Genomic DNA, 25305 nt, shown 5'->3' on the forward strand with positions numbered 1-25305 from the left:
AGGGATTTTCTCTGCCTCGTGATGGCTGGGTGTTGTGTGCTGTCCTTAGGTTAGTTAGGTTTAAGTAGTTCTAAGTTCTAGGGGACTGATGACCATAGATTTTAAGTCCCATAGTGCTCAGAGCCATTTGAACCTGGAGCCATCAATACATGGATTTCGTGAATCGATTGCGCAGTGTTTACTTGGTAACTTTGAGTTGTTATGCATGATAGATATATCTGACTGTCTGTACATGGAGTGTACAGGTACCTGAAGACGGCATTAATGAGATGCCGAAACTGCTCGTCTAAATAAAGTAACTTCTGAAAACTTACAGCTCTTTGGCGATTTTTCTTTGGTAAATAATTAACACGAGTGTGGTCACAGCTATACACAGGGGAAATACGTATCGCTCCTTTCGAAAGTATTGCGGCAGCGCAGGATAAATCTCCAAACGGTGAGCACGTGCTGCGAATGTTCAGTAACATGTTGTACAAAACTGCACTAATAACAATGTTTATTAATAAACCGTCTTCCATATTTAAATTCGGGTAACTTTATCTCAGTGTGGAAGACTTACATATTTGCAGAAATTATAGTAGCTATAAAAATTAACAGTGTTGATCTTTCTACCTGCAGATAGTCAAAACAAATCAGAATAATTTGATTAAGAATCGAGCTTTTTCTTCAGAAGCGCTAATCAATGCTCATAATTACGTTTCTGTTACTTTAATATAACGTGTGTCTATCCCAATTATATTGCAGAAACTGATGTTGTAATAACTACCACATGTCTTGAAATTTATATTTTATGCGTTCTTTTGATCGATTACCTTTATACTTACGAAAATTAGCCGTTTAAATATAGGCTATTGGGATCTATAATTTATTTAGATTTCTTTCGGCATTTATTAACAATCATCCAAGTTAGACGGAAGATTGGAGCAAATATTAACTTGCACAAAGTACTAGAAAAAATATTACATAGCTGTACTCGCCCAATCATTCCGCATCACATATCCTGGAATTGGAGATCACCGAACCTATTGATCGGCTTTGACTGTAGAGCTATGGCGGAAACGGAGTGAAATGTTCTTTGCCTTGTACATATTCTTAAAAAATCTTCACTCTATTTTAAGCATGGAAAAAATCGTGTAATTTCCGATCTTTCCTTCACAGGTTTTTATTCTTTGATCTTACTGCCTGATTGAAATACATTTGGTTTTTCTAGAGTGCATGCTTTGCTTAGTTCTGCTAGCTATGAAGAAATTCTGCTATTTTTTATTTCTCCATTGTTATGTGCTTTTCTGTATGAAGTGAGTACATTCTTAAAATTCTGTTCTTTTCTTCTGTGTCTGAAATACGAAACAAATGTCTAGAGTTCACGCCTTCTTCTAGTACTGTAACTGTAACTGCAGCTTAGCTTGTAGCCTGTTTGCCTCGCCTTCTGTGTCTGTCCTTCCGACTCTGTACGCCCGCTGTCTGTCGTGCACGCCAGCTCCAACCGCAGAGCCGCCCCGGGACCCGTGCAAGCCGTCGCCCTGCGGCCCGTTCAGCGTGTGTCGCGTGACGAACGGACACGCCGTCTGCTCGTGCCAGAGCGGCTACGTAGGGGCGCCGCCCACGTGCCGGCCAGAGTGCGTCGTCAGCACAGAGTGCCCGCAGGACAAGGCGTGCGTCAACCAGAAGTGCGTCGACCCCTGCCCCGGCACCTGCGGTCTCAATGCCCGCTGCCAAGCCGTCAATCATAACCCCATTTGCTCTTGCGCTCCCGGCTACACAGGAGACCCCTTCTCTAGATGTATCAAGGAGCAGAGTAAGCGCCTCTCACCTTTTTCAGTCAACTTTCCAACTTGTAATCTATTACTTTTTGTTTACTTCATTCGTGACTTTGCTGATTACATTTTCTTTTCCGTCTGTGACCCAACATGATTATAAGAGATTGGTCCGTTGCAAATTTTCTGTATTAATATAAAAATTATTATGGTATGGTTTTTGCTTTAGAAAGATAACATGTAGCTACAGAGATTCAAAGCGTATAAACACTTTACTTAAGAACGCTAATTCACTATCATAACTGCAAGGCTCCCGAGTGTCAATATTAATTTTACGATAAGGCGCTGTAGGGATACACTAAAGGCATTCTCAACAATTGAGACCATCTTTCAGTCTGTAGCGGAGCGTACGCTGTTTGGAAACTGTCCGGGTTATTAAAACTGTGTGCTGGACATAGTTTTAATCTGCCATGGAGTTTCAAAACAGTGTAGTCTCAGCTGAATAGCGGAAGATTCATCTCGGAAACAGTTCTCTAGGCACTGACCAAACCCGTTCTCGGCAATATCCTTTCTTCCAGGAGTGCTAGTCTAGCAAGATAGCAGGAGAGCTTCTGAGAAGTTTGACGAGTAAGAGAGAGGTACTGATAACTGTGAGTGCGCTTCTTCACTCATGGCTGGATAGCTCAGTCGGTAGTAGTTTTGCCCACGGGTTTGCGTCCTGATCCGGCACACAGTTTTACACTGCTGGGAAGTTTCATATATAATATTATTTGACTCGAGCGAAAACTGGCATTGTAACTACAAAAATTGACTAACGTTTCGTTTTCAGACACGAGTGTGATTCCGTGGGTACACAGAGGATAAAAAAAAGATTTTTAGAATTGCTCCCATCTCTATTGGAGACGGTTGCAAGACTAGTACTCCTGTTCTGCACCCAGACCAAAACATAGTTCAGTGGCAATCCTTCGTTGATAGCGGAAATTAAAGTATCGGTGCTTTATTTCACTGATAGTTGAAAGAAGTGACATTCATTGCCCATATAAAAATAGTGTGGGAACAATTTTCGTTACGGTAGAAACAGAATGTTGTACACATCTGACTCAAACCATCTGGTTTAAATAAATAAAATGCAATATTCCTTCTTTTACAGGACCCGACGATACTGGTAAAAATAAGAATTAAGTAGCTATATTAACGAAAGGTCACAGACACCATTACTTAGCCTCTAGACTCAACTTACTTCTCATTTCAGTATATCGGGTTTCCCAAGAAGAAGGGTCAGTATTCATGGTTGTGACAAAAAGCATCATTTGAAGCTAAAAACTTATTATAGGCGTATGCAGTATTCCAAATGGTTTCTGAGGTAGAACACATTTTACGTATATTATAATTTATGGAACAGATGGATTTACACTCAACTTGTTTGAGTCATAGTTAACGAACAGAATGCAAAACGTACTGCTGAGTAATTCAAGCAATGTTGAAAAGGTAGAAAACTTTAGTGCCTGGGGAGAAAACACAAACAGAGCCCCATAGGGTTCGATTTTAAGTCCACCCCTATTCATAGAGCAGAAAGCCATCCCGATTAACGAGTTTGAAAGCAACGAGGTAGATTGGGCTAGAATAAAACATCAAAAAGCTTGGGTGCGTAAGAGACACAAGTGTGCGCTGGTAGCCCTAAAACAAACGTTCATTAAATGTGTTCCATCTCGTAAACAACTCGGAATAGGGCATATGTGCATATGAGGTTTTTCGCTTCAAATGAGCGTTCCTGTCATATCTCTGAATGTTGACCATTCCTCCTAGGACAATCTGTACTGTCTGCTTATATCTTATGTTTCTCCTGTCCTCACAAACTCTTTCTTCCTGCAGAGCCTATAGCACAGCCGCCTAGTGGCAACCCGTGTGTGCCATCACCGTGTGGGCCCAATTCGCAGTGCCGTGTTGTCGGGACGTCCCCTGCATGTTCTTGCCTGCCAAACTACGTGGGACGGCCACCTAACTGCCGGCCAGAGTGCACACTGAACGAGGAGTGCCCGAGTGCGCTGGCTTGTCAGTCTGAGCGCTGCAGAGACCCTTGTCCAGGCTCGTGCGGAGCGCACACTACTTGTACCGTAGTCAAGCACGCACCTATATGCACATGTCTGCCAGGTTTCACAGGAGACCCATTTGCCGGCTGCGCAGCTGTACCATGTAAGAACGCTTACCATTAACTCTCTACACGATAAGTGGCAGTAGATCACATCTGCTAAGGGTTTCATCCGTTGCAGCTCAAGCGCCCGTCGAGACGCCACGAGACCCGTGTAATCCATCGCCTTGCGGTGCGAACGCGCTGTGTAAAGAAAGACAAGGCGCTGGCTCGTGTGTCTGCCTTCCCGAGTACTTCGGAGATCCGTACACGGGATGCAGGCCCGAGTGCGTGCTCAACACGGATTGCGATCGTAGCAAGGCTTGCGTTAACAACAAGTGCAGAGACCCGTGTCCCGGCACTTGCGGGCTCAATGCTGAATGCCGCGTCGTCAACCACGCACCTTCTTGCAGCTGTTTACCAGGATACATTGGAAACCCTCTAAGTTCTTGCCATCTCCCTCCGTCTAGTAAGCAACTTTTCTCTTTTCTCTTTATATACTCTTGTCTGATACCTGTTGTATTATCTATTTATCTGCATAGAGGCGGCAGGAGCAATGTGCCTCGACGATCTCATGCTTGCCTTTAACTGTCATCTCTTTTCCCTCTCGTCTTCTGGTGTGAAATTTGTCGCTCATTATTTTTAAACTTAAAGACTCAGCAATATCTACCAGCGAGCTCTATTTCTCCTGCTTCCTCGCCTGCACTGTTCTCTGTATTCTGTTTTTCTTGCAGCTTGTACTGCTTCTTCAATTTCTTGCATCTGTTCTTTCGTCTTGCCAGTACCAAAAGAAGAACCGACGAAGGACCCATGCAAGCCGTCTCCCTGTGGGCCGTTCAGCGTGTGTCGTGTGACAAATGGACACGCCGTCTGCTCGTGCCAGAAGGGCTATATAGGGGCTCCGCCCGCCTGCAAACCGGAGTGCGTCGTAAGCACAGAATGTCCGCAGAACAGGGCGTGCGTCAAGCAGAAGTGCACAGACCCCTGCCCTGGTACATGTGGCATAAACGCTCGCTGCCAAGTCGTCAACCACAATCCTCTGTGCTCTTGTGCCCCTGGTTTCACTGGAGATCCATTCACTAGGTGTATTAAGGAAGAAAGTAAGCATGAACTTTCTATGTTTTATTTCTCACTCTTTGACAGCCGCAGGTGACATATCACGGCAGTATTAAGACGCAAGCAGTTCGAGCAAGATCCATAGCCTTGTTATTACAGGCTTTGTCCGAATGGCTATCAGGATTTTTAATGTTGATAACATCTCGTCCTTTGCTGTCTCACTTTCTCAGCATCTATTTCAAAATAGAAGGTAATGAGCTGCAACATTCCAAGGATCGTGCATCGTATTGTTGAAATGCAGCTGTATAAGGTCATAATGAGTGAAAAAGCATATTCAGATGGAGTAGTCAGTTATTATGTCATTACGGACATAGCTTAATAACTACAGTTTTCATATATAAAAAAAAATCGAACGAGATGGTGCAGTGATTACCGTCCTGGACTCGGATCTGAGTAAATCTGGATTCAGATTTCCATCCTACTGTCCAGATTTAGGTTTGCTGCAGATTTCATACGAGTACTAGAATATTTCCTATGAAGAGATTACCAGCTGTTCCTTCCCCTCATCCTCTTCTAGCTAAGCTGGTAATTCGTCTCCAGTGACCTCGAAGCCAACGATACCCATAACCCCAGATCACGTATTACGTGATCTGGGCCATAACCCTAATCTATATCGCTGACCACTGCATTACCACGCTCATTGTTAACACGAAGTCTGACGTATGACACAACTTAACATTTCTCACAAACGCAAAACCTTTTCAAACGTTAAAGATACGTGAAGTGTCATGACACCCAGGACAAATATTTCTCGAGACCTACTGTTTCTCATAGCGGGTATCTCATCCAAGAGTCATCAGGCGTATTCTGGTGTTCCGACAGATAATGACAATGGGCAGATGGAGTCAGCCTACATGCAGCGTTTATCGCATGTTTTCTGCAACTTCCTGTGTTACTGATACGCAGTTTGTTCCTCGTTAAAAATAACAAAAAATTTAAAGTCGATTTTTGTAAAGTCTACCATTGTGTAGAGCAGTCCCAAATTGTTCAAGTACGATATTCGGTTTAAAGATACGCTCTTTGTCACTTACGTATATTTGTTGGCCACGCCTTCCTTGACCGGGTTTCCCGTCTCATGTGCCGATTTGTGTTATACCGTCTGACGCAGCAGCACTACTCAGTGGATCATTAAATCAAATATCGCATCAGACTAATTCAAGATCTCTGTATCGAAAAATCACCCAAAATTCCACTTAAAAAATTACTTTGTGTTGGAACGAGAAGCACCCATATATTTTCAGTTGACACTAGGTGTCACACGAAACACATTATGAATAGTATTTTTTCGGGTGGGCTCCATCTGTACACTGCAAAAATCTACTGTAATACCGGAGATAAGGCCGTGACGACACTTAGGGGAGACACCTAGCGTATTACTTAAACATTTGAGCCACCAAGCAGCGAAGTGTTCTGTAAATATTCGCGACCAGAATTTCTCAAATTATGTAATAAGATACCTAACGATTGCTCTCCACAAATGTGCATTTCGAGAGTGTTACATCTGACACGACCATGAATGACTGAAAGGTGGCACTACCGCCTTAAGTTTGTTGCGTTCTTCTCAGTCGAGAACCGAAAACATTTCTTCATCCAGTTATCTCGATGGTTGTTCAATCCATGAGTTCTCGCTTCACATGAATATATCATTCCGTTGTTGTTGTTGTGGTGGTGGCTCTCCATGCCACTCTATCCTGTGCAAGCCTCTTGGTCTCCGAGTAACTACTGCAACCTACATCTTTTGCATCTGATTAGTGTATTCCTCTCTTGGCCTCCCTCTACGACTTGTACCCTTCACGCTTCTCTCCAGTACTAAATTGGTGATCCCTTGATGCCACAGAACGTGTCCTACCAGCCGATTCCTTCTTCTAGTCAAGTTGTGCCACAATTGTTCTTCTCCCCAACTCTGTTCAGTTCCTCCTTATTAGTTATATGATCTACCCATCTAATGTTCAACATTCTGTAGCACCACATTTCGAAAGCTTCTATCCTCTTCTTGTCTAAACTATTTATCGTCCATCTTTCACCTCCGTACATGGCTACAGTCCATATAAATACTTTCAGAAAAGACTTCCTGACACTTAAATCTATACTCGATGTTAACAAATTTCCCTTCTCCAGAAACGCTTTGCTTGCCATCGCCAGTCTACATTTTATATCCTCTTTGCTTCGACCACCATCAGTTATTTTGCTGCCCAAAAAGCAAAACTCATCTGCTTCTGTAACTGCTTCATTTCCTAATTTTATTCACTCAGCTTCACCTGATTTAATACGACTACGTTCCATTATCCTTATTTTGCTTTTGTTTATGTTCATCTTATATTCTCCTTTCAAGACACTGTCCATTCCGTTCAACTGTTCTTCCAAGTCCTTTGCTGTCTCAGACAGAATTACAGTGTCATCGGCAGACCTCAAGGTTTTTATTTCTTCTCCCTTTCCTTTGCCTTGTTCTTGTTAATCTTTCCCTAATTCTCCCTCTGAAACTCTCTAAAATCTCTGTTTTTTTTCAGTTTATCCAGGTCCCATCTACTTAAATTCCTACTTTTTTGCAGTTTCTTCAGTTTTAATCTACAGTTCACAACCAATAAATTGTGATCAGAGTCCACATCTGGCTAAATCTCTGGTTCCTAAATCTCTGTCTTACGATTATATAATCAATCTGAAACCTTCCGGTGTCTCCAAGACTCTTCCACGTATACAAGCTTCTTTCACAATTCTTAAACGAAGTGTAGGCGATGATTAAGTTATTCTCTGCCAGGCGGCTTCCTCTTTCATTCCTTACCCGCAGTCCATATTCACATTCTACTTTTCTTTCTCTTCCTTTTCCTACTATCTAATTCAAGTCCCCCATTACTATTAAATTTTCGTGTCCCTTAACTATTTGAATAATTTCTTTTATCTAATCATATATCATTCCGTAAAAGACAATAGATTCTAGAAGCTTGCGTTGAGACGGCACACGTCTAACAGGGAGAAGAAGCAGAAAGTTCGAAGTGACCTTTTGATCCGACGGAGGTCCCTCACTTGCCGTGATATGTTCCTGGGGCTGTGCACTTTCTTGTTCCCCCGTACGCTTGCGTCCCGCACGTTCCTTCACCGTATCCGCGCTTGCCCACCAGAACCAGTCGCACAACCGCCGAGCGGGAACCCGTGCGTGCCGTCGCCGTGCGGGCCCAACTCGCAGTGCCGCACCGTGGGCACTCAGCCCGCGTGCTCCTGTCTGCCCAACTACGTGGGGCGTCCGCCCAACTGCCGGCCAGAGTGCACGCGTAACGAGGAATGCCCCAGCGCCCTCGCTTGCCAGTCGGAGCGCTGCAGGGACCCCTGCCCCGGCTCCTGCGGCGCGCAGACCACGTGCACAGTCGTCAAGCACGCGCCCATGTGCCTCTGCAGGCCTGGTTTCACCGGCAACCCGTTCAGCGGGTGCTCCCAGATTATACAACGTAAGCTTGTGGCACGTCACAGATATCAGTTAGTTCACCCTCGTTTCGTTACAGAAAGGCGCTTGTCACTGATTAAACCTCGTTGTGTCGACTGCAAGGACAGAAATCTGAAAGGGGGAATAACAAAACTATAAAAGAGTGCTTGTTATTTAGTGTTTCTTTATTAAATAGAGGATATCTCATCTGCTAACAAAATAACCAGATACAATATCCGATCAAACGTGTCCGAACGCCGTATCTGATGTGGAGCTGATCATTAGATGCCACGAAAAGCGGGACCTCCATTATAAAAGGACGCGGCAAGTATTGTGTTGTCAGGAGAGAAGCATAACAGCAGACTGAGGTGCTCAGGAGAACTCAATGATTTCGAAAGTGTCACCTGAGTAATAAATCCATCAGGGACATTTCAACATTTCCACTGCTGCCCAGTTCGACTGTTGCTGATGCGATTGTGAAGTGGAACCGCTAGAGAATAACCTCAAATAAACCAAGATCAGGCAGAACTCATGTACTGACGGACCGGTACCGTCGAGCATTGCGGAGGCTGGTTGTAAGAAATCGCATGAAATCAGCAGAAGGAATCGCTCGTGAGCTCCAAAGTGCTACCAGAAGTCCGGCTACCACAATATTGAGCCTAGGGAGTTAAAAAGGATCGGGTTCAGCGATCGGGCAGCTCATCATAAGCCACACATATCTGTAGTCAGTGCTAAGCGAGGTTTGAGGTGCTGTAAGGAGCGCCACCACTGGGCGGTGGATGACTGGAGACCAGTGATTTAGAGTAATGAATCGCGCTATACTCTGTGGCCATCCACTAGAAAGGTAGCGCCAAAAGTAACGTACGGAGGGGGTCGTGTTTCAATATGGTAGTCTTTTTCGTGGCTAGGGTGTGGTTCCCTTATTGCGCTTAACAAAGCACTAAATGCCGGCCGAAGTGGCCGTGCGGTTAAAGGCGCTGCAGTCTGGAACCGCAAGACCGCTACGGTCGCAGGTTCGAATCCTGCCTCGGGCATGGATGTTTGTGATGTCCTTAGGTTAGTTAGGTTTAACTAGTTCTAAGTTCTAGGGGACTAATGACCTTAGCAGTTGAGTCCCATAGTGCTCAGAGCCATTTGAGCCAAAGCACTAAATGGGGAAGGATATGAACACATTTTACCCATTGGAACACGAAGACAACGGGTGTTTGAATCAGCATGACAATGTATCTTTTCACAAAGCACTAAATGAGGAAGGATATGAACACATTTTACAACATTGTGACTCGAACACGTTGGGTGTTTGAACCAGCATGCCAGTGTATCTTTTCATAAAGCACCCCTGTGCGGTAATGATTTGTGGATAATAACATTCCTGAAATAGACTGGCCTGCCCAGAATCCCAATATGAACCCTATGGAACACCTTTGGGATGAGTTAGAAAGTCGACCCCAGTGTTCAACATAACTGCTTTCTCTGTTTTCAGCTCTTGAGGAAGAATCGACTCATTCCTCCGCAGACGTTCAGGCACCTCTCCGAAAGTGTCTCCAACGTAGTTCAAGCCGTTATAGTAGCGAATGGTGGACACAACCAATGTTAATATCCACTAATAGGTGTCCGGACACTTTTGAACAGGTAGTTTATATGCCCGCTGAGATCTCATGTGTTGCTACCACAAGGAAAATTTCGGTCGTCTGGTTTTTTAATATTAAGATCATTTGCGACGTGAATATTCCATACATTTTCATTGATGCAAGAATGAGGGTAGTAAGTAATTTGATTGCTAAATTAAGTCATTTAACTCGACTGAAGAGTGTTCATTGAAATGAACTATGTGAGACTTTGTCGAGGTCGAGAGCCAGGATTTCTACTTTTCGTTAACAATTCTCTGTCAATTGAGCTGTGCGAGCCTGTCTAAAGATCTGCTCAAAGACTCGGTCATTGTATGACAACAGCATTGGAAGTTGGTAAGTTGAGATGTTCGTGAGTTTAGATTCGACGGCAGAGCACAGCAAGCATAAGGCAACGCCTTGCCTTGCTCAATCACACAGTTTGAAACCTCGCATCTTCTTCCGTACGCAGGAACTTACTGTGTTGAATACAAGCTACTGAAATAGGGTGAGGAGTGTGTATACAAATCTAGTCGTCCAGAGTGAAACGCGTTCATTTTGTTTCGTCGGGTTAATTAATTACTAAACTTAATTTTAGAGTTTTTCGTAGGCTTTGTTAGACTATTAAGGTTTTGTGAAATAGATTTCCGAATCTTTACTATACAGACTAAAAACAAGTAAATGGAAGTAACTACTGGCATTTTACAGCATAAGTTGGCATTAGAAAACGTGATATTATTACGTATAAGCAACACAGAAAATACCTGCAAGTTCCTAGACTTCCGTATTCAAGACACCTGTATTGATTAGTTGAAATAACGCATTTTTCCCTAAGTATATTTGGCATGCTTGAGGAAGTACTGTATTTATCTAGTGTCTGATACTATGAAAAGATGTGTGTGGCAGTTAATACGATGAACAAGTGTTTAACACATTTATTTGATGGTAAACTATGGCACCTGCCACAACAATTCTCTGTCGTAGCACTAAGTTGATTTCTATTCTTAGTTACTAACATTTGTTTTGTTGCCGCCAATATCTTCAACAACAGTGTCGAGGTATGTGTGTTGACTTGCAACTGCTACCAGTGTGATTGTATTCCGAGATATTTACACTATTTGTTGAAAGTTAATCACATGGACGAAAAACTGTCAAACAGTATTGTCCAACAAGCGCAGATTTTGAGTAACAGACCGCAAAGAAACCAATACTAGGTGTACAATTTATCCTTACAGTACCAACTTCAACGGAAGGCCCACGAGACCCATGTAATCCTTCGCCTTGTGGTGCGAACGCCGTATGCAAAGAGCGCCAGGGCGCGGGCTCTTGCACGTGCCTACCCGAGTACTTTGGAGACCCTTACACGGGCTGCAGGCCCGAGTGCGTGCTCAACACAGACTGCGACCGTAGCAAGGCGTGCGTCAACAACAAGTGCAGGGACCCGTGTCCCGGCACCTGCGGAACCAACGCCGAGTGCCGTGTTGTCAACCACGCGCCTTCCTGTACCTGCCTGCCGGGATACTCTGGAAATCCCCTCACTGCATGCGTACTCAGGGAGCCCAGTAAGATACTTCATCTGTACTATCTATACTACACAACTTGTGGCTATATCTTTATTCCACTAGTGACTTGTCTTTACTTAACTTTATCTTTATGCAGACACGACTAAGTTTTTGCGCAACTCAGAGTCATAACATGAAACTTAAACACAATGACTACGCCCAAAAATTATTGGCGTTTGCTTCATAAATGTGATGCCTTACTCTTCGTAAGGACAGAGAAGTACCTGAGTTGCACGAATACATATTGTCGCTGTAATTTATGTGTTTAATTTACTACAGTTTCTTCTTACATATTCTGTATCTTTGGGTTTAAGTGTCTTTCTCTTCGATGATGTGTTTACTACTGTTTCTAGTCCACTCAACATTTTCCTGTGTTTTTTTTCCAATTCTTGGTGTACTCTGTCACTTCCCTTTCCAACTCTTGTTGTTTCAAACTAAATTCAGGAGTGCGTCCCCGAATGAAGCAGGGGAGCATAAAAGGAAACGTTAAGAGGATACAGGCATTTCAGTGACGACAGAAAAGGTAGTGTGCAACAGGTACGAATTTGTAACACACTTCTGGCATGTAAACTTGTAATTTCTTAAGTTTTCCTGGAGTGCGTGACAGACGCTAAGGTCTCGGGCAAGAAGGCGTGTTGACAAATTTAGCCTTATACAGTTGTATTTCGACATATCCGTGCTCGCCAGTATTTCCAAAAGACGCGTGCTCGCAGCACCTCACAAAGTTCTATAAGTCGTGGATATATAAGGGTTGGAACTTTAATAGTGGCAACTATTTCGTTACAACTTTACTCTCCTCCACAGTAGTCAGCAGCATAGGGTATAGCTCGTTTTCAGAGATGTGCAAATCGTAGAAAACCCTTAGCAGCATCAGTTGTGTTGATAATGCCAGTGAAGCGGTCTATTGCTCGACGAGTGTCTGTAACAGTTCTGAAGCGAATGCCAATAAGAGATTCCTTCAATTTAGGTATCAAGTTGAAGTGTAAAGGACTTAACTGCGGGGAGTGTGGTGAGTGATACAGCACTTCCCAGCCCCGTCGATCGAACAAATCAGTCGCACCTAGCTCCTTACGCGCCTGAGCATTGTCGTGCAAATGATGGGCGGGTCCTACAGAAAGTGTCACCGCTTCTTTCTCTGAGTTGTTCCTTTTTGCAACACAGCCAGCGACCAGCTTACAGAAAGATGACACTTTATGCAGTGCCTTCAAATCGTTTTGCAGGGCAATGCTCAGACGCATATGGGGCAAGGTGAGTGTGATCTGTTCGATCGATGGGGACGGAAGGTGCTGTACCGCCCACCATACTCCCCAGAGTTAAGCCCTTGTGACTATAACGTGATTCCTAAATTGAAGAAAGCACTTCTTAGCATTAGCTTCAGAACTGTTAGAGAGACTCGTCGAACAATAGACCGCTTCACTGGCGCTGTCAACATGACTGGCGTTGCTAATGTATCATGCGATTTCCACATCGCTGGAGACGGGCTATATACAATGCTAGTGACTACTCTGAAGGAAGCATGTCTCTATTTTGTATAAGTTGTAAATAAATAGCTGCCACTATTAAAATTCCAACCTCGTATTTTACGTAAAAATGAGACCGTCAGTCCATCTGGACATTCGAAACAATACCCCTCATCATATAGACGTTTCTAATGTGATACTCTTTGTTCACAAAACAAATCTCCGGAGCCAGTATTGGTATAAATAAGAAAATGCCCGTTACAGCCATAAACTGCTCAATACAGATTTTCATGCTTAGTATTGTACAGTAACGAGATACACCGCACTTAACTTTTCTTCGACACAATCACAAAAAACGTTTTATATCGTTCACTGGTAGTAGCCACCAGTAGTCGTCATCGGATTTTTCCAGATATGTCACAGTGTGTACTGATGTACCGTTCCTCGTTACTGTGCTTATTATCACCTGATGACAACTTGTGAAGACAGTAGTGGTTCAACAGGACAGCATTATCGAGCAGCAGTCTATTTGTTGTTACAGAATACACTGTCAACACGACACGTTGCGAAAAGGAATGTTTCGACGTTGTCATCATTCAATTAATGCTAGTTACACCTTTAGTCGAGTTACCTGTATTCATCACAAGACACCTGTCGGTAGAGCAGAGCATCAGAGTAGGAGCTGGTTTGGGCTACAGGACCTGCTGAGCCGGGGACGCACCCCACCCCCACCCCCTCCCCTCCACGGCCTGCCCGTCCCGGGCGGCAGCTAGCCGCGACTGACCGCTGCGCCCTACAGCCGTGCAGGAGAAGCCGCGCAACCCGTGCGAGCCGTCGCCGTGCGGGCCCAACAGCGTGTGCCGCGTCACGGACGGACACGCCGTCTGCTCGTGCAGCACCGGCTTCGTGGGCGCGCCGCCCAACTGTCGGCCCGAGTGCCTCGTGAGCTCCGAGTGCCCGCAGAACAGAGCGTGCTCGCGCCAGAAGTGCGTAGACCCGTGCCCCGGCACCTGCGGCAGGGCCGCGCGCTGCCAGGTAGTCAACCACAACCCCATCTGCTCGTGCCCGCCGGGGTACACTGGAGACCCCTTCTCCCGCTGCGTCAAAGAGCGTAAGCCGACCTCCTTCTTCTTCTGTGTCTCTGTCCTGAATTTACATTGTTCTCACTTCAATTATCTGTCTAGTGTGGCAATTTTATTAGCTGTCTCATTCCTTGTATTACATGTATATTACTCTTACCTTCAGTCTTGTCTAGAGCGCATCCTGATACTTCAAAACACGCTTTTGGTGCACGTGATTTCTGTTGGTTATAACTAGAATATCTTTCAAATAACCCACGGTTGCTAACGTTCCCTAAATAAACTTTCCTCGTACATAGTGGAATATCCTATTTAATAAAATTCTTTCACAGTTGATGCCAAAGGGAGTATACTGTAACACAGTATACCAGAAGTTTATGTACAAACCTTCACCTGAATCAACACGTTCGCGATATGTGTTAGAAACCGTGATAAAATGACTGTCATGTTGATTTAAAGACCTCATAATTTGCACCTATTGCGAGATAAAACGGTGTAATGTTGATATGAATATAGGAAGCTATCATGCTTCCTCCATGCAGTAATGTCAAAGGGGCCCGAACGGATGAGAATGTTATGGGGATTCTTATGGAAAATAGGAACCTAATTTAGTGACATCGATTTCTCCGGTCAATGAGTTATTCTGTATAGAAATATACAGACTGAATCAGAACTCCACGGACAACATTTCGGAGGTTGTTCAGAGATATTTACTGAGCATTTTGATACGGGGACCCCGTGTCTCTGGTGGCTCGTTATAAAGTAATAATATAATTATGACTTTTTTTTTATTTATTGCCAGAATTATCTTCGTTTCTGTGAAAATGCTTTCCCCAACAGCCACAAATTTGTAATATCCAATCGACAAAACGTAATAACTCGATAGAATATGGTTACTCGCGGACGCCTATTTACAGATGGCAAACTACTGTTATGTTGTTGACGTCGTTCTGGGAACAGCTGAGCATATCGTCTTCGTGCCGTTTTTTCACTGCATTCAATGAACCCATAGACGAGATGCACATAGGCCGATGCTTCGTGAGTAAGCCTATCGGCACTTGTGTATCGCTATTAACGTACAACTAACACTCCAGGAAAACCATTCCGACACTGGACCGCGCAGTAGTGAACTCAAGCTTGAGAGCCAAGAGTTAAGTGGGAATTGTTGTTGTCAATAGCACGATCCGTGAGTAAATGGAACAAGTTTGTCTCCAAACGAGGCACACAGAGCACATCGACGGCATTTTCACTGTTGTGCAGATATTTTAAATGCAACAGCAGCATAAGGGCTAAGAAATTAAACAATATGTAATTACTCTGTAACGTGCCACGGGAGACAATGGGTACATTGCATCAAAATACTCGGTAAATATCCCTCGACAACCCAAGCAATTTTGTCCTTGGAGGTCTGTTTCATTCTGTATATAAATATATACAGTTCAAGGACTGAAGCATTTGGACAGTATTGTCGTGGACGAAATACTGGCAGCCACTGTTCAGTGTTATTCAAACGTTGCACAACACTGATAAGGAAGGATGCTTTCTCTAGTTAGCTTTCCTTAGCTTTAGTACACTGATGTGGCAAAGAAAAGTGTGACGGTAAAGAATTGATTAATTACATGTATACACACTTTCAACATAATCAAATCATAAGTTACAGAATCATTGCTGACATGCTCCCACTGGAGCCTTACTTCACTCGAAATGATGGTCTGGGAGTTAGAATCCACTAGCTGCTAATAACCTATTCTCATAGTGGAATTCCCCCATACCAAAATCAAATAAATGCACCGGTTTAGCAACAATTTTTATATGGTGTCCATACGATGAGCGTGACGTTTTCACAATTCCACCCCACGTATTTACTACTCTAACATTTGAAAATGAATGTACAAAAGAAAGCAGGCGAATTACACATTGCCATACTTTCTAGCAAATGTTCTGCGTCTGATCACACCCCAATTATTGAAATACATGTATATCTTGTGGCGGTCGATTTAAAGTTGTAGTTCTACCCTTAACCAAAAGGTACAGTACCAAATTAAACAAATAAATAAAAAAAACAAAAAAGATGAAGGTATATTATACAATCTTGCCACGAAGAACAAGAAAAATACCACAGGAATCCTTTCCACTGTTATGCTGTCTAGACAAGACAATACTACTTTTTTGTTTCTCTGTTTTCTTTCCTCTGTTTTCAAGCATTCTTGTTTCTCTGTCGAAGCTGCCTTGTGAGCAAAAGCCATGCTTCCACCATTCAATGCTGCTTGCACGATAAGAAAGAATTGATACGTCATCAGGCCTCTTCTAGTCACATAAATTTCTTAGGTTTTCCTACCTAACACAGACACGTACTCGACGGTATATGTATTCTTCAAAAATCCGTGCCTCCATGTGAAGTTATTTTTGAGAAGATGATTATCGGTCACTGATTAGCTACTTTAGTATCGCGTAGTAGGTAATTGTATTATCCGGCAGAAGGAACGGAAAATATTTGTCATACAGAAAGGACAACTTTCAGGAAATCGGTACTTTTCTGATTGTTCTAATATTCACAACAAAAACACTTTTACTCAGTTCAGCAGTTCTAATCCATTAGGAAGTCTCGAAACAGCGCATAATGTACTGCGGAATGAGTTACTCAGTCTGTATAATTTGTAATTTAATAGATCTATACATGAGTCTCATATTATTGTAATGCTATTTTCAGATCAGGAAAGTTATTGGTGATGACAGCAAAACACGCTAAATAATCAGTGTCATCTGTAGCAATTGTGTACTATCGCTGTATCCTTCGGTGCTGTCTTTTCATAGTTCCATCAGACTGCTGTTTAAAGGGTATGTTAAGACATTTATTATTCCTTGTGTTTTGCTGTCACCTCCAATAAAAGTCTCTAACCTGAGTATGGCATCAGACTAATTTGAGATTACTCTATTTATTGGACAGATTAAATTTCAAGTCAGACAAAGTTGTGTTTGTAATTATAACCAAAACAACGTTTTCCGTTGGTACACGACCACACAATAAACACCCAATGAAGAGTCTTTATTTGGCTGACTCTGTCTACACCTCAAGGGAGGGGGAATGTGAATATCTTTAGAAAAGGTACTTTTCATCTTTTAAGAAGGACATGCGGTATATAAAGGTGTACCACTTGACTCTTCTATCTGCAGTAACTAGGCTAATTTTGATGTGACAAGAAAATGGTGCAGAGAGAGGCAATTTGTTCCAAAAAGTCTATCTACTTACACTGCTGAAAATCAGTTAGATGGCATGTTGCCAAACTGTAGTCCGGAACAGGCATCTCTTAAATGGTACTACGATACTTTTGTGCCAGAAAAGCAGGATCTGTGTCAAATTCTGGAAAGTTCTGGTGAGATCCTATGGAACAAAGCTGATGAAGTCATCAGTCCCTAAGCTTACACAGTTCTTAATCAAACTTACGCTAAGGACAACACACACACACACACACACACACATATACACACCCATGCCCGAGGGAGGACTCGAACCTCCGACGGGGGGAGCCACGCAACCGTGACAAGGCGCCTGAGACCGCGCGTCTACTCTGCACGGCAGATCTGCATCAGACAAAGTCTGTGATACGACATTTTTGATGATCTGCAAAATATTACATAGTAAATATAAATTGAATATTGGGATTTTTCTGCTGTTTTGCGGCCATTTTAATGACGTAACACCCAAAAGTCTCAGTAGCACTAGTTTCCGCGCAAAGATTGGCTTCAAATTTTGGTTTGTAGGCCGCTCTAACGGCCACAGGAAGCGCACAAAATATCCTCGTATTCAGTGTCTATGTACTCCATTATTTATTGACAGACCTCCGAAAAAGTTATAACGCTGAATTTGTATCGTATAAATTGCTATTCTGACGAAAACAATGTTTATATGGGGCAGTGAAATGAAGACGGTATAGACGGAAGAAAGTAAGTAAACTGTTTTATTTCAAATGTAAGCGCCGTAACTGTTAATACATTTATCCCACTGTGAGACAAGACGGTCGATGATTTCAAGGAAAAATATTCGCGATTGCCTACGGAATCATGATCGTCTACAGGCGTGCACCTCTTCGTCCGGAAGCAAATCGGCGACCACGAATGTCTTTCTTTAAGGCTCCAAAAATGTGGAAATCGCACGGAAAGAGCTTTAGACTGTCTGGAGGATGTGTAAGGGTTCCCAATGAAACTTGTGCAGCGTGTTCGAAACAACCTTGGTTACATGTGGGCGAGCATTGTCCTACAACAGAATGATGCTGTCCGTCAACATTCCTGAGCGTCTGGACTTGATGGCGCGCTTCAATTTTTGCAGTGTCCCTGTACCGCTGTACCTTAATTGTGGCGTCATGTCTAGAAAGTCAATGAGCAATGAGCCTTTGCAGTCAAAGAAAAATGTTATTACGACCTTCCCGACACTGGCGTGGCTGTTTTTCCGCTATACTACAAAAGTTTCGCTGGGAAGCCCTTACACAGCCTCCATACAGTCACGATCCTTCGCCGTGCGATTTGCCACACTGAAGAAAGATATTTCTGACTGTCGATTTGCTTCTAACGAAGTGGTGCTCGCTTGGGTACAGTGATGGTTTCGTAGGCAGCCGCAAACATTTTTCCATGAAGGCACTGACTGTCTTGTCTCACAATGGGATACAAGTATTAATAGTGTGGCGATTATTTTTGAAATAGCAAGCAGTTTACTTACTTTTCTCCACGTGTCTCGTTTTCATTTGATTGCCCTATACAAAATGATAGTGACAGTATTTTTATAGAATATGTCATTCAAATTGTAGTCGGGGGGCATACGGAGATAGGGAGGAAGCAACCTCTGCAGTAACCACTTTCTCGTCATATCAAAATTGACACAGTTCTTGCAAATGCCAGAGCGAGGCGGGACATAGAGGAGAAGCCATCTGGGAAGGTTGTCTGGTGGAAGCAGCTAGTGCTCTCAGGAAGCCCCGTGTGCCGCCACGCCGGCTGAGCCGCCGCACGCTCGCGTCCCTTACAGAGCCCGTGACGCCCCCCGCGCCGCCGAGGGACCCTTGCTCGCCGTCGCCGTGCGGACCCAACTCGCAGTGCCGCGCCGTGGGCTCGCAGCCCGCGTGCTCCTGCCTGCCCAACTACGTGGGGCGAGCCCCCAACTGCCGGCCCGAGTGCTCCTCTGACGGCGACTGCCCCGGCAACAGGGCGTGCCGTGACCTGCGCTGCGTCGACCCGTGCCGAGGCGCGTGCGGCTTCCTCGCCATGTGCGTGGCCGCCAACCACCGCGCCGTCTGCACCTGCCCGCAGGACTACCACGGCGACCCCAACACCAACTGCGTGCTCGCCCCGCCATGTAAGGCTCCACCCCGCAGCCTTAGCTCCCTTACCCACCCTTCACCATTATCGCCTCCATACACGAGTGCACTACAGGCTTCCAGTTGTTGTCGGTCTTCTAATTGCATTGAGTGTCTACATTGTCTTCCATCTTCACTTTCTGTCTCTTCTTCTTGACTTTCTTAACCCTATATGCATCTGACAAACAATTAGTGTCACCAGTGAATGCAAAGATTTGTGTTGTGTATTCGACATGAAGACCAACAGCAGCGGAAGTGTCTGTTAGTTATTCTTCACAATAAGACCCGAATCAATGTTCCAGCTAAACGTCTTTCCACGATACAGCAATTTATAACTCTAGACAAAACTAATTTGTAATAACCAAACGCTTGAGCCTAAGCTGGTACGTTGATGTCACAGGCAAAACAAATACTGCTGGACAAACATGTACAGACATGACCTGTCCTTTGTGGGCTCAACTATTATTTATGAATTATTAGTCTCGTAGTTATTTTCTATTCAAATCTGACGGTATTTTATCACAGAAGACAGTTCTACCATCACTGTAACAACCGTACAGACGTTTTCGCTTCTAAACGATACCGACAGACTTCGAGGCGTTGTAGCGGGTGTGTGGGAATCCATGTCCGGGAAAGTCATCCAGCTCAATAGCTTCGAAGTTAGGGATCCAACGTCGGCCGCTAGGTCACCCTTTGCCAGCAAACGTAAATTTGTACGTTGATGCCTTCGCCACAGTTGCGCTATCGGTGTCTACAGTGTTGTGGTAAACGTGGCAGCTTTCGACGCTATGGTGTCAGTCTCATTGCGAGAGATTTCGATTGTAATTCGTCACCATATAAACATATGCTCTGCGATATGGTTAGCAAAAATTCGTTATGATTCTTGGCAAGTGAGCCAGAATGTCGTAAACTAAGATTTGTCTAGGCTTTGTCCAACTGTTTATTCTTTCCAAAATTTAAAGCAGTAGTGTTGACGACAGTATGTATTCAAATAGCGGTGTTGATTTCGAAATTCCAGTTTCTGTGCTCGTTTATTCTCTTACACGAGTAATTTGTTAAAGGTATAAACAAGTTAACTCAAGTTGTATGTTCATAATTTTCTAAAAGTACCGTATAAGAAGTACAAAAAGACCCGATTGGTCTTTAATTTCTTCGAACTCTCATGCAGGTTGTGACATTCATGTCGTTGCAACGAGCTTGCAATGCATAACAGTATGTCGCTTTTAAAGTTGGAGCCGTAGGCACGAAGCACTATTATTAAGAACCAAACGTGGTCGACCATATTCATTACGTTGCTTAGATCTGTAGCTGAGAGCAGGGTTCATGATGCAAACTGATTCTGAACACAGTACAATATTTTTCGAGGACTCGCGTACTCATATAATTTTCTAAGGACATATTAACTCAGGTAATAAAAGTCAATCGGTAAAATATGGGTATGCTGACAAAGCTACTCTGGGCATATCAACAATGAAAAATTCGTTTCACTACTGCTGTGCCAGCGCTGATATATCCTGCCGGATCTTAATTTGTAAGTCTAAGCCCAGCATGCACATTCTGCAGAGACGAGTGAGAGCTACTTGTTTGACCATGCTGTTCGCAAGTGACGAAAATAGTTCCATTTATTGTTAAAAATCTACCGATTGTCACATATTTCTGTAGAATTGCATAATTTCAATTGGCGTGATAAGAACAAACATTGACGTACAAGGTGTGTGTGTGCGTGCGTGTGTATTCTTAGTTTGTCTTAGCCGTTGGCATATACCCCTCTCGCTACATGTTAGCAATGTTTCCCCTGTCCGTTCAGAAGACGCGTTGAGTGTGGTGGAAGTGAAGAATTGTTGAGATGGTTGGGACTGGGTACGAGCGCGTTTCTCCGTTGACAGCGACGGAGCGCACGCCTGCGTCGACGCCGTGCCAGCCGTCGCCGTGCGGGCCGAACGCCGAGTGCCGCGAGCGCGGCGGCGCCGGCGCGTGCTCGTGCCTGCCCGGCTACCAGGGAGACCCGTACGCCAAGGACGGCGCGCGCGGCTGCCGGCGCGAGTGCGAGGCGTCCAGCGACTGCGCGCCGCAGCTGGCCTGCGTCGCCTACCGCTGCGCCGACCCTTGCCCCAACACCTGCGGGGTCGGAGCCGTCTGCACCGTCGCCAACCACGTACCCGTCTGCAACTGCCCGCCCGACTTCACCGGAGACCCATTCTTCTCTTGCCGCCGTGTGCAAGTCACCAGTGAGTTCAAGTCTACCACCTTTTCGTCTTCCAGTTACCTCTTCTGCCTTCCTATATGCGGGTCACGTCACACGTAGGTGATATAAAAATACAAAATCTGGCATACTTCGCCTACTTTCATTCCAAATTGTCATATGGGACCGTATTTTGGGGTAATTCATCGAACAGTCTAACGTTTAGCGATTCGAAATACAAAACAAATTATTTGTCGTGTGACCTCAAGAGCCTCTTGGGGCCTGTTCAGGAAACTACTTACTACTGCTTCCCAGTGTAATTATTTTTAATTAAGTTAGTCATAAATAATGAAACTCATTTTCTCATCAATGCGCACTTCATCCAATGCACCCTGGAAATAATAGTAATCTAAATAAAGATTTATAGTCACTTTACATTGCTGGCCACCTTCGTTCTCTAGTAGACAGCGCCGCTACCTACTAACGCGGAGTCCCGTGTTCGATTTCGGTAACCGCTTCACATTTTTTGTAGAGGGAAGGGTGGGATGTGCTCAGCTCAGCTTCGTGAGGCCAAATGAGAAACACTTTCATACTATAAGCAACTAAAGTGATCTCAAACAGATCCTAGCCACGTAACATTTATTTATTTACATACTTTGGTCCACAAGGGTTTCCATTATTCAGAAACACATTTTGTCGACAGCTTATTATTAGCCATAAAACGTTCAGCTGCTGATAAAATAGGCCTACAATTTAAAAGGCGTCTAAGGCATCTAGTGATGTACAACTCCTTCTGCCGTATTAAATCGCTGCAGGCAACTGCCGAAAAGGTTCCTGTGACAACAACACGGCTTATTTACATCTCAGTACTTCCGTAAACCGAACTTGTGCTTCGTCTTTAGTGGCCGCGCTGTCGATGAGACATTAAATCCCAATCTTCCGTCCTTTACTGTTATATCAACGAGTTTCTGATCAGAACCAAATGACATACATATATATTAATAACATCAAATAATATAAGTATTCACGTCAAATCTGACCTTTACACATCTCTAGTGGAGTAATGTGGTCTGATGATTATGCGCGGCTACAGCAACCTAATAACTTACGCGCTTCAGGGCATGTACATTGATATATTCGTGACAAGTTTGTTATTAATTTTCAGATGAAAATATGTTAAAGATATTTTATTTATTCAGCGTTCTTCAGGGCCAAGTTACTTAAGATCTCTGGAAGGAACGTGAGCATATCTGTTCTTTTATAAATCAGCACGGGTACTATTTGTTTTTGGTTTATGACTTTTCTCCATGCTTGAGGCTTCCCTCATCATGCTTCTCTGGATAGAAAATGACATCTATATCTGTCCTTCTGTCCTAGAGATGTAAGACATATCACGACTCCCTGACGATTGAACGCGACCAATTATGGCTCCTGACAATAAATCCGTAATCAGCGAGATAACATTTATACCGTGTCACAAAAGTCTGTTTGACCGAGCGTTAGTGTTCGGATTGAGAAGTTTCTTTCTAGAAGTAAGACTTCCTTTTCGTCAGAAGCCAGTACGGAAGAAACTGATTGAAATATTGTAAAATATTTACAATCAATCTCACCTGCAAATCCGACTACCGTATGAAAGTTTCTTCTTTCAGCACACAGTTTACTGTTTTTCCTTGCTCTTTCGAGATCCGGATACCGCAGCGAGATGATTAGATCGGTTCACTTACTTGTGAAACATTCATTTTTCGTCTATGAAGAAGTAACGGTTTTTGGCTTGCAGTTGCAGTAGCACAGGATAATCACAGACTTAATTCAAACGAAGAGCAAGTAGCGAACAATAGTGATACTTGTGTAATTATACTTTTTCAACATGTTTTTATCATTTGAATGGAATTAATGAATTTGAAGGGAATCAACCATAAACTTTACTGCATTCACAGCAATATTTGTCTGTTGTAATTTTATTATAACCTGTTAGTTTAATGATTACAGATGTGTTTACTGTATTTGGTCTCCTTATAGAATGGGCGTGATTCTCTTAATTTGCAACCGAACAGCATGGTGCATTTCTTTTGTCGTGGGGAAGCGGGCTTACAACTTGGCCTTCTTGATTTAGCTTACGTTAATTCCTCTGAGCCACCCAAGGCGAATGGCAAGATGATTGCTTAGGGGACATACCTTTCCACCCTTCTTCAACTAAGCCTGTGCCTCCGTTGCAGTGACGTTAATGTCAGACTCTGACCTTGCTTCTTTCCCCTTCTTTTGCATTTCCCGTCTTGTCCTGGCGCTTACCTCCGAGAAACATTTTCTGGTGGCACCGGAACTGACCGTTGTGCCACAACTGCTTATTATAGTTGACATTGTTCTAGCTAAAATGCTGAAACTGTGAATAAGTAGGCTGACAGTCAGAATATTGTAACTTATGGTTTTAGTATTGACCACCACACAAACCTATTTCGAAATCACTGAAACTGCTGAAACTCTAGAGTTTTCTGTTTTCATAACACACTAACGTGCCTGAAAGCTTTGTTATCGTCCGTATATATATATATATATATATATATATATATATATATATATATATATATATGTGTGTGTGTGTGTGTGTGCGTGTGTGCGTGTGTGTGTGTGTGTGTGTTGGTATGAAGAGCAATGTAAATCTCATTTCACTCGTGAGTGACGTACGTATGTTGTTGCGGCACAGCTCGGCCGACGGTGGTGGACCCGTGCGCGCCCAGCCCGTGCGGGCCGAACGGCGTGTGCCGCGTGGTGAACGAGCAGGCGGTGTGCTCGTGCCTGGCGGGCTACATCGGTGCCCCGCCCAACTGCCGGCCCGAATGCGTCGTCAGCTCCGAGTGTCCGGATGACCGAGCCTGCATCAACAACAAGTGCGCCGACCCGTGCCCCAACACGTGCGGCGTGGGCGCCCGCTGCAGCGCACGCAACCACAGCCCCATCTGCGCCTGTCCGCAGGGCACCACCGGGGACCCATTCTCCAGGTGCACGCGTCTACGTAAGTCTCCCCATACTCTCTCTACTGACACAGCTGTTTTTTATCATCTGTCATACCCTCCTCGTTGCTAATAAACACTATGAACTGCCGTCGCCTTATACTCATGGTGACATTTGAAGGAGAATAAGGGACACTAATACAACTGACTTGGACAAAATAGTCGCAAATGAGCTGAATACCGTTTTCTTTGTTTACGGAAACTCATGTGTCAACCTCCATGGTTGAGCGATCGCTGCGTCCGACTGCCAAGAAAGGGACTGGGTTCAGTTTCTAATACTACCAAGAAATGGGATGCACGAGGCCTCGTGAGCCCAACTGAGGAGATCCTTGAATGAGAAGTAGGAACAAAAAGATATGGAAAATTGACAATGGCTGGGAGAATGGTGTGCTGGTTTCATGCCCCTCCATACCGCATCGATATGACGCGACTTCGCGGAGAATGACATAGTGGCCGGTTAACACCGAGTGGTCCTCTGTACCTGCTCGTCGACTTATCCCTTTTTTTATTGATAATCATATGTAGTGCTTACAGATATCTTACTCGGAACATTTGTAGGGATCTTTCATAGATATTCCAAAAAGATGCATAGTACTTCCAGATTCTAAGTAGGCTTTCAGATAGCTATTTGTACATTTGAGTTACTTGT

General features: G+C 44.0%; 1 protein-coding gene across 1 annotated transcript in view; it reads left to right on the forward strand.

The window, feature by feature from the left end:
• The window catches only part of LOC126253539 (uncharacterized), a 606491-nt gene that overhangs the window by 375158 nt on the left and 206028 nt on the right, over positions 1-25305 (forward strand). The window contains exons 80-89 of the mRNA XM_049954972.1: positions 1478-1795; positions 3627-3947; positions 4025-4351; positions 4665-4982; positions 8115-8438; positions 11256-11582; positions 13842-14153; positions 19139-19465; positions 21353-21694; positions 24350-24658. Of these exons, the coding sequence (XP_049810929.1) occupies positions 1478-1795; positions 3627-3947; positions 4025-4351; positions 4665-4982; positions 8115-8438; positions 11256-11582; positions 13842-14153; positions 19139-19465; positions 21353-21694; positions 24350-24658 (3225 nt within the window). The remainder of the gene's footprint in view (positions 1-1477; positions 1796-3626; positions 3948-4024; positions 4352-4664; positions 4983-8114; positions 8439-11255; positions 11583-13841; positions 14154-19138; positions 19466-21352; positions 21695-24349; positions 24659-25305) is intronic.

This window comes from Schistocerca nitens, chromosome 1 (genome assembly GCF_023898315.1).
Source record: "Schistocerca nitens isolate TAMUIC-IGC-003100 chromosome 1, iqSchNite1.1, whole genome shotgun sequence".
NCBI classification, from domain to species: domain Eukaryota; kingdom Metazoa; phylum Arthropoda; class Insecta; order Orthoptera; family Acrididae; genus Schistocerca; species Schistocerca nitens.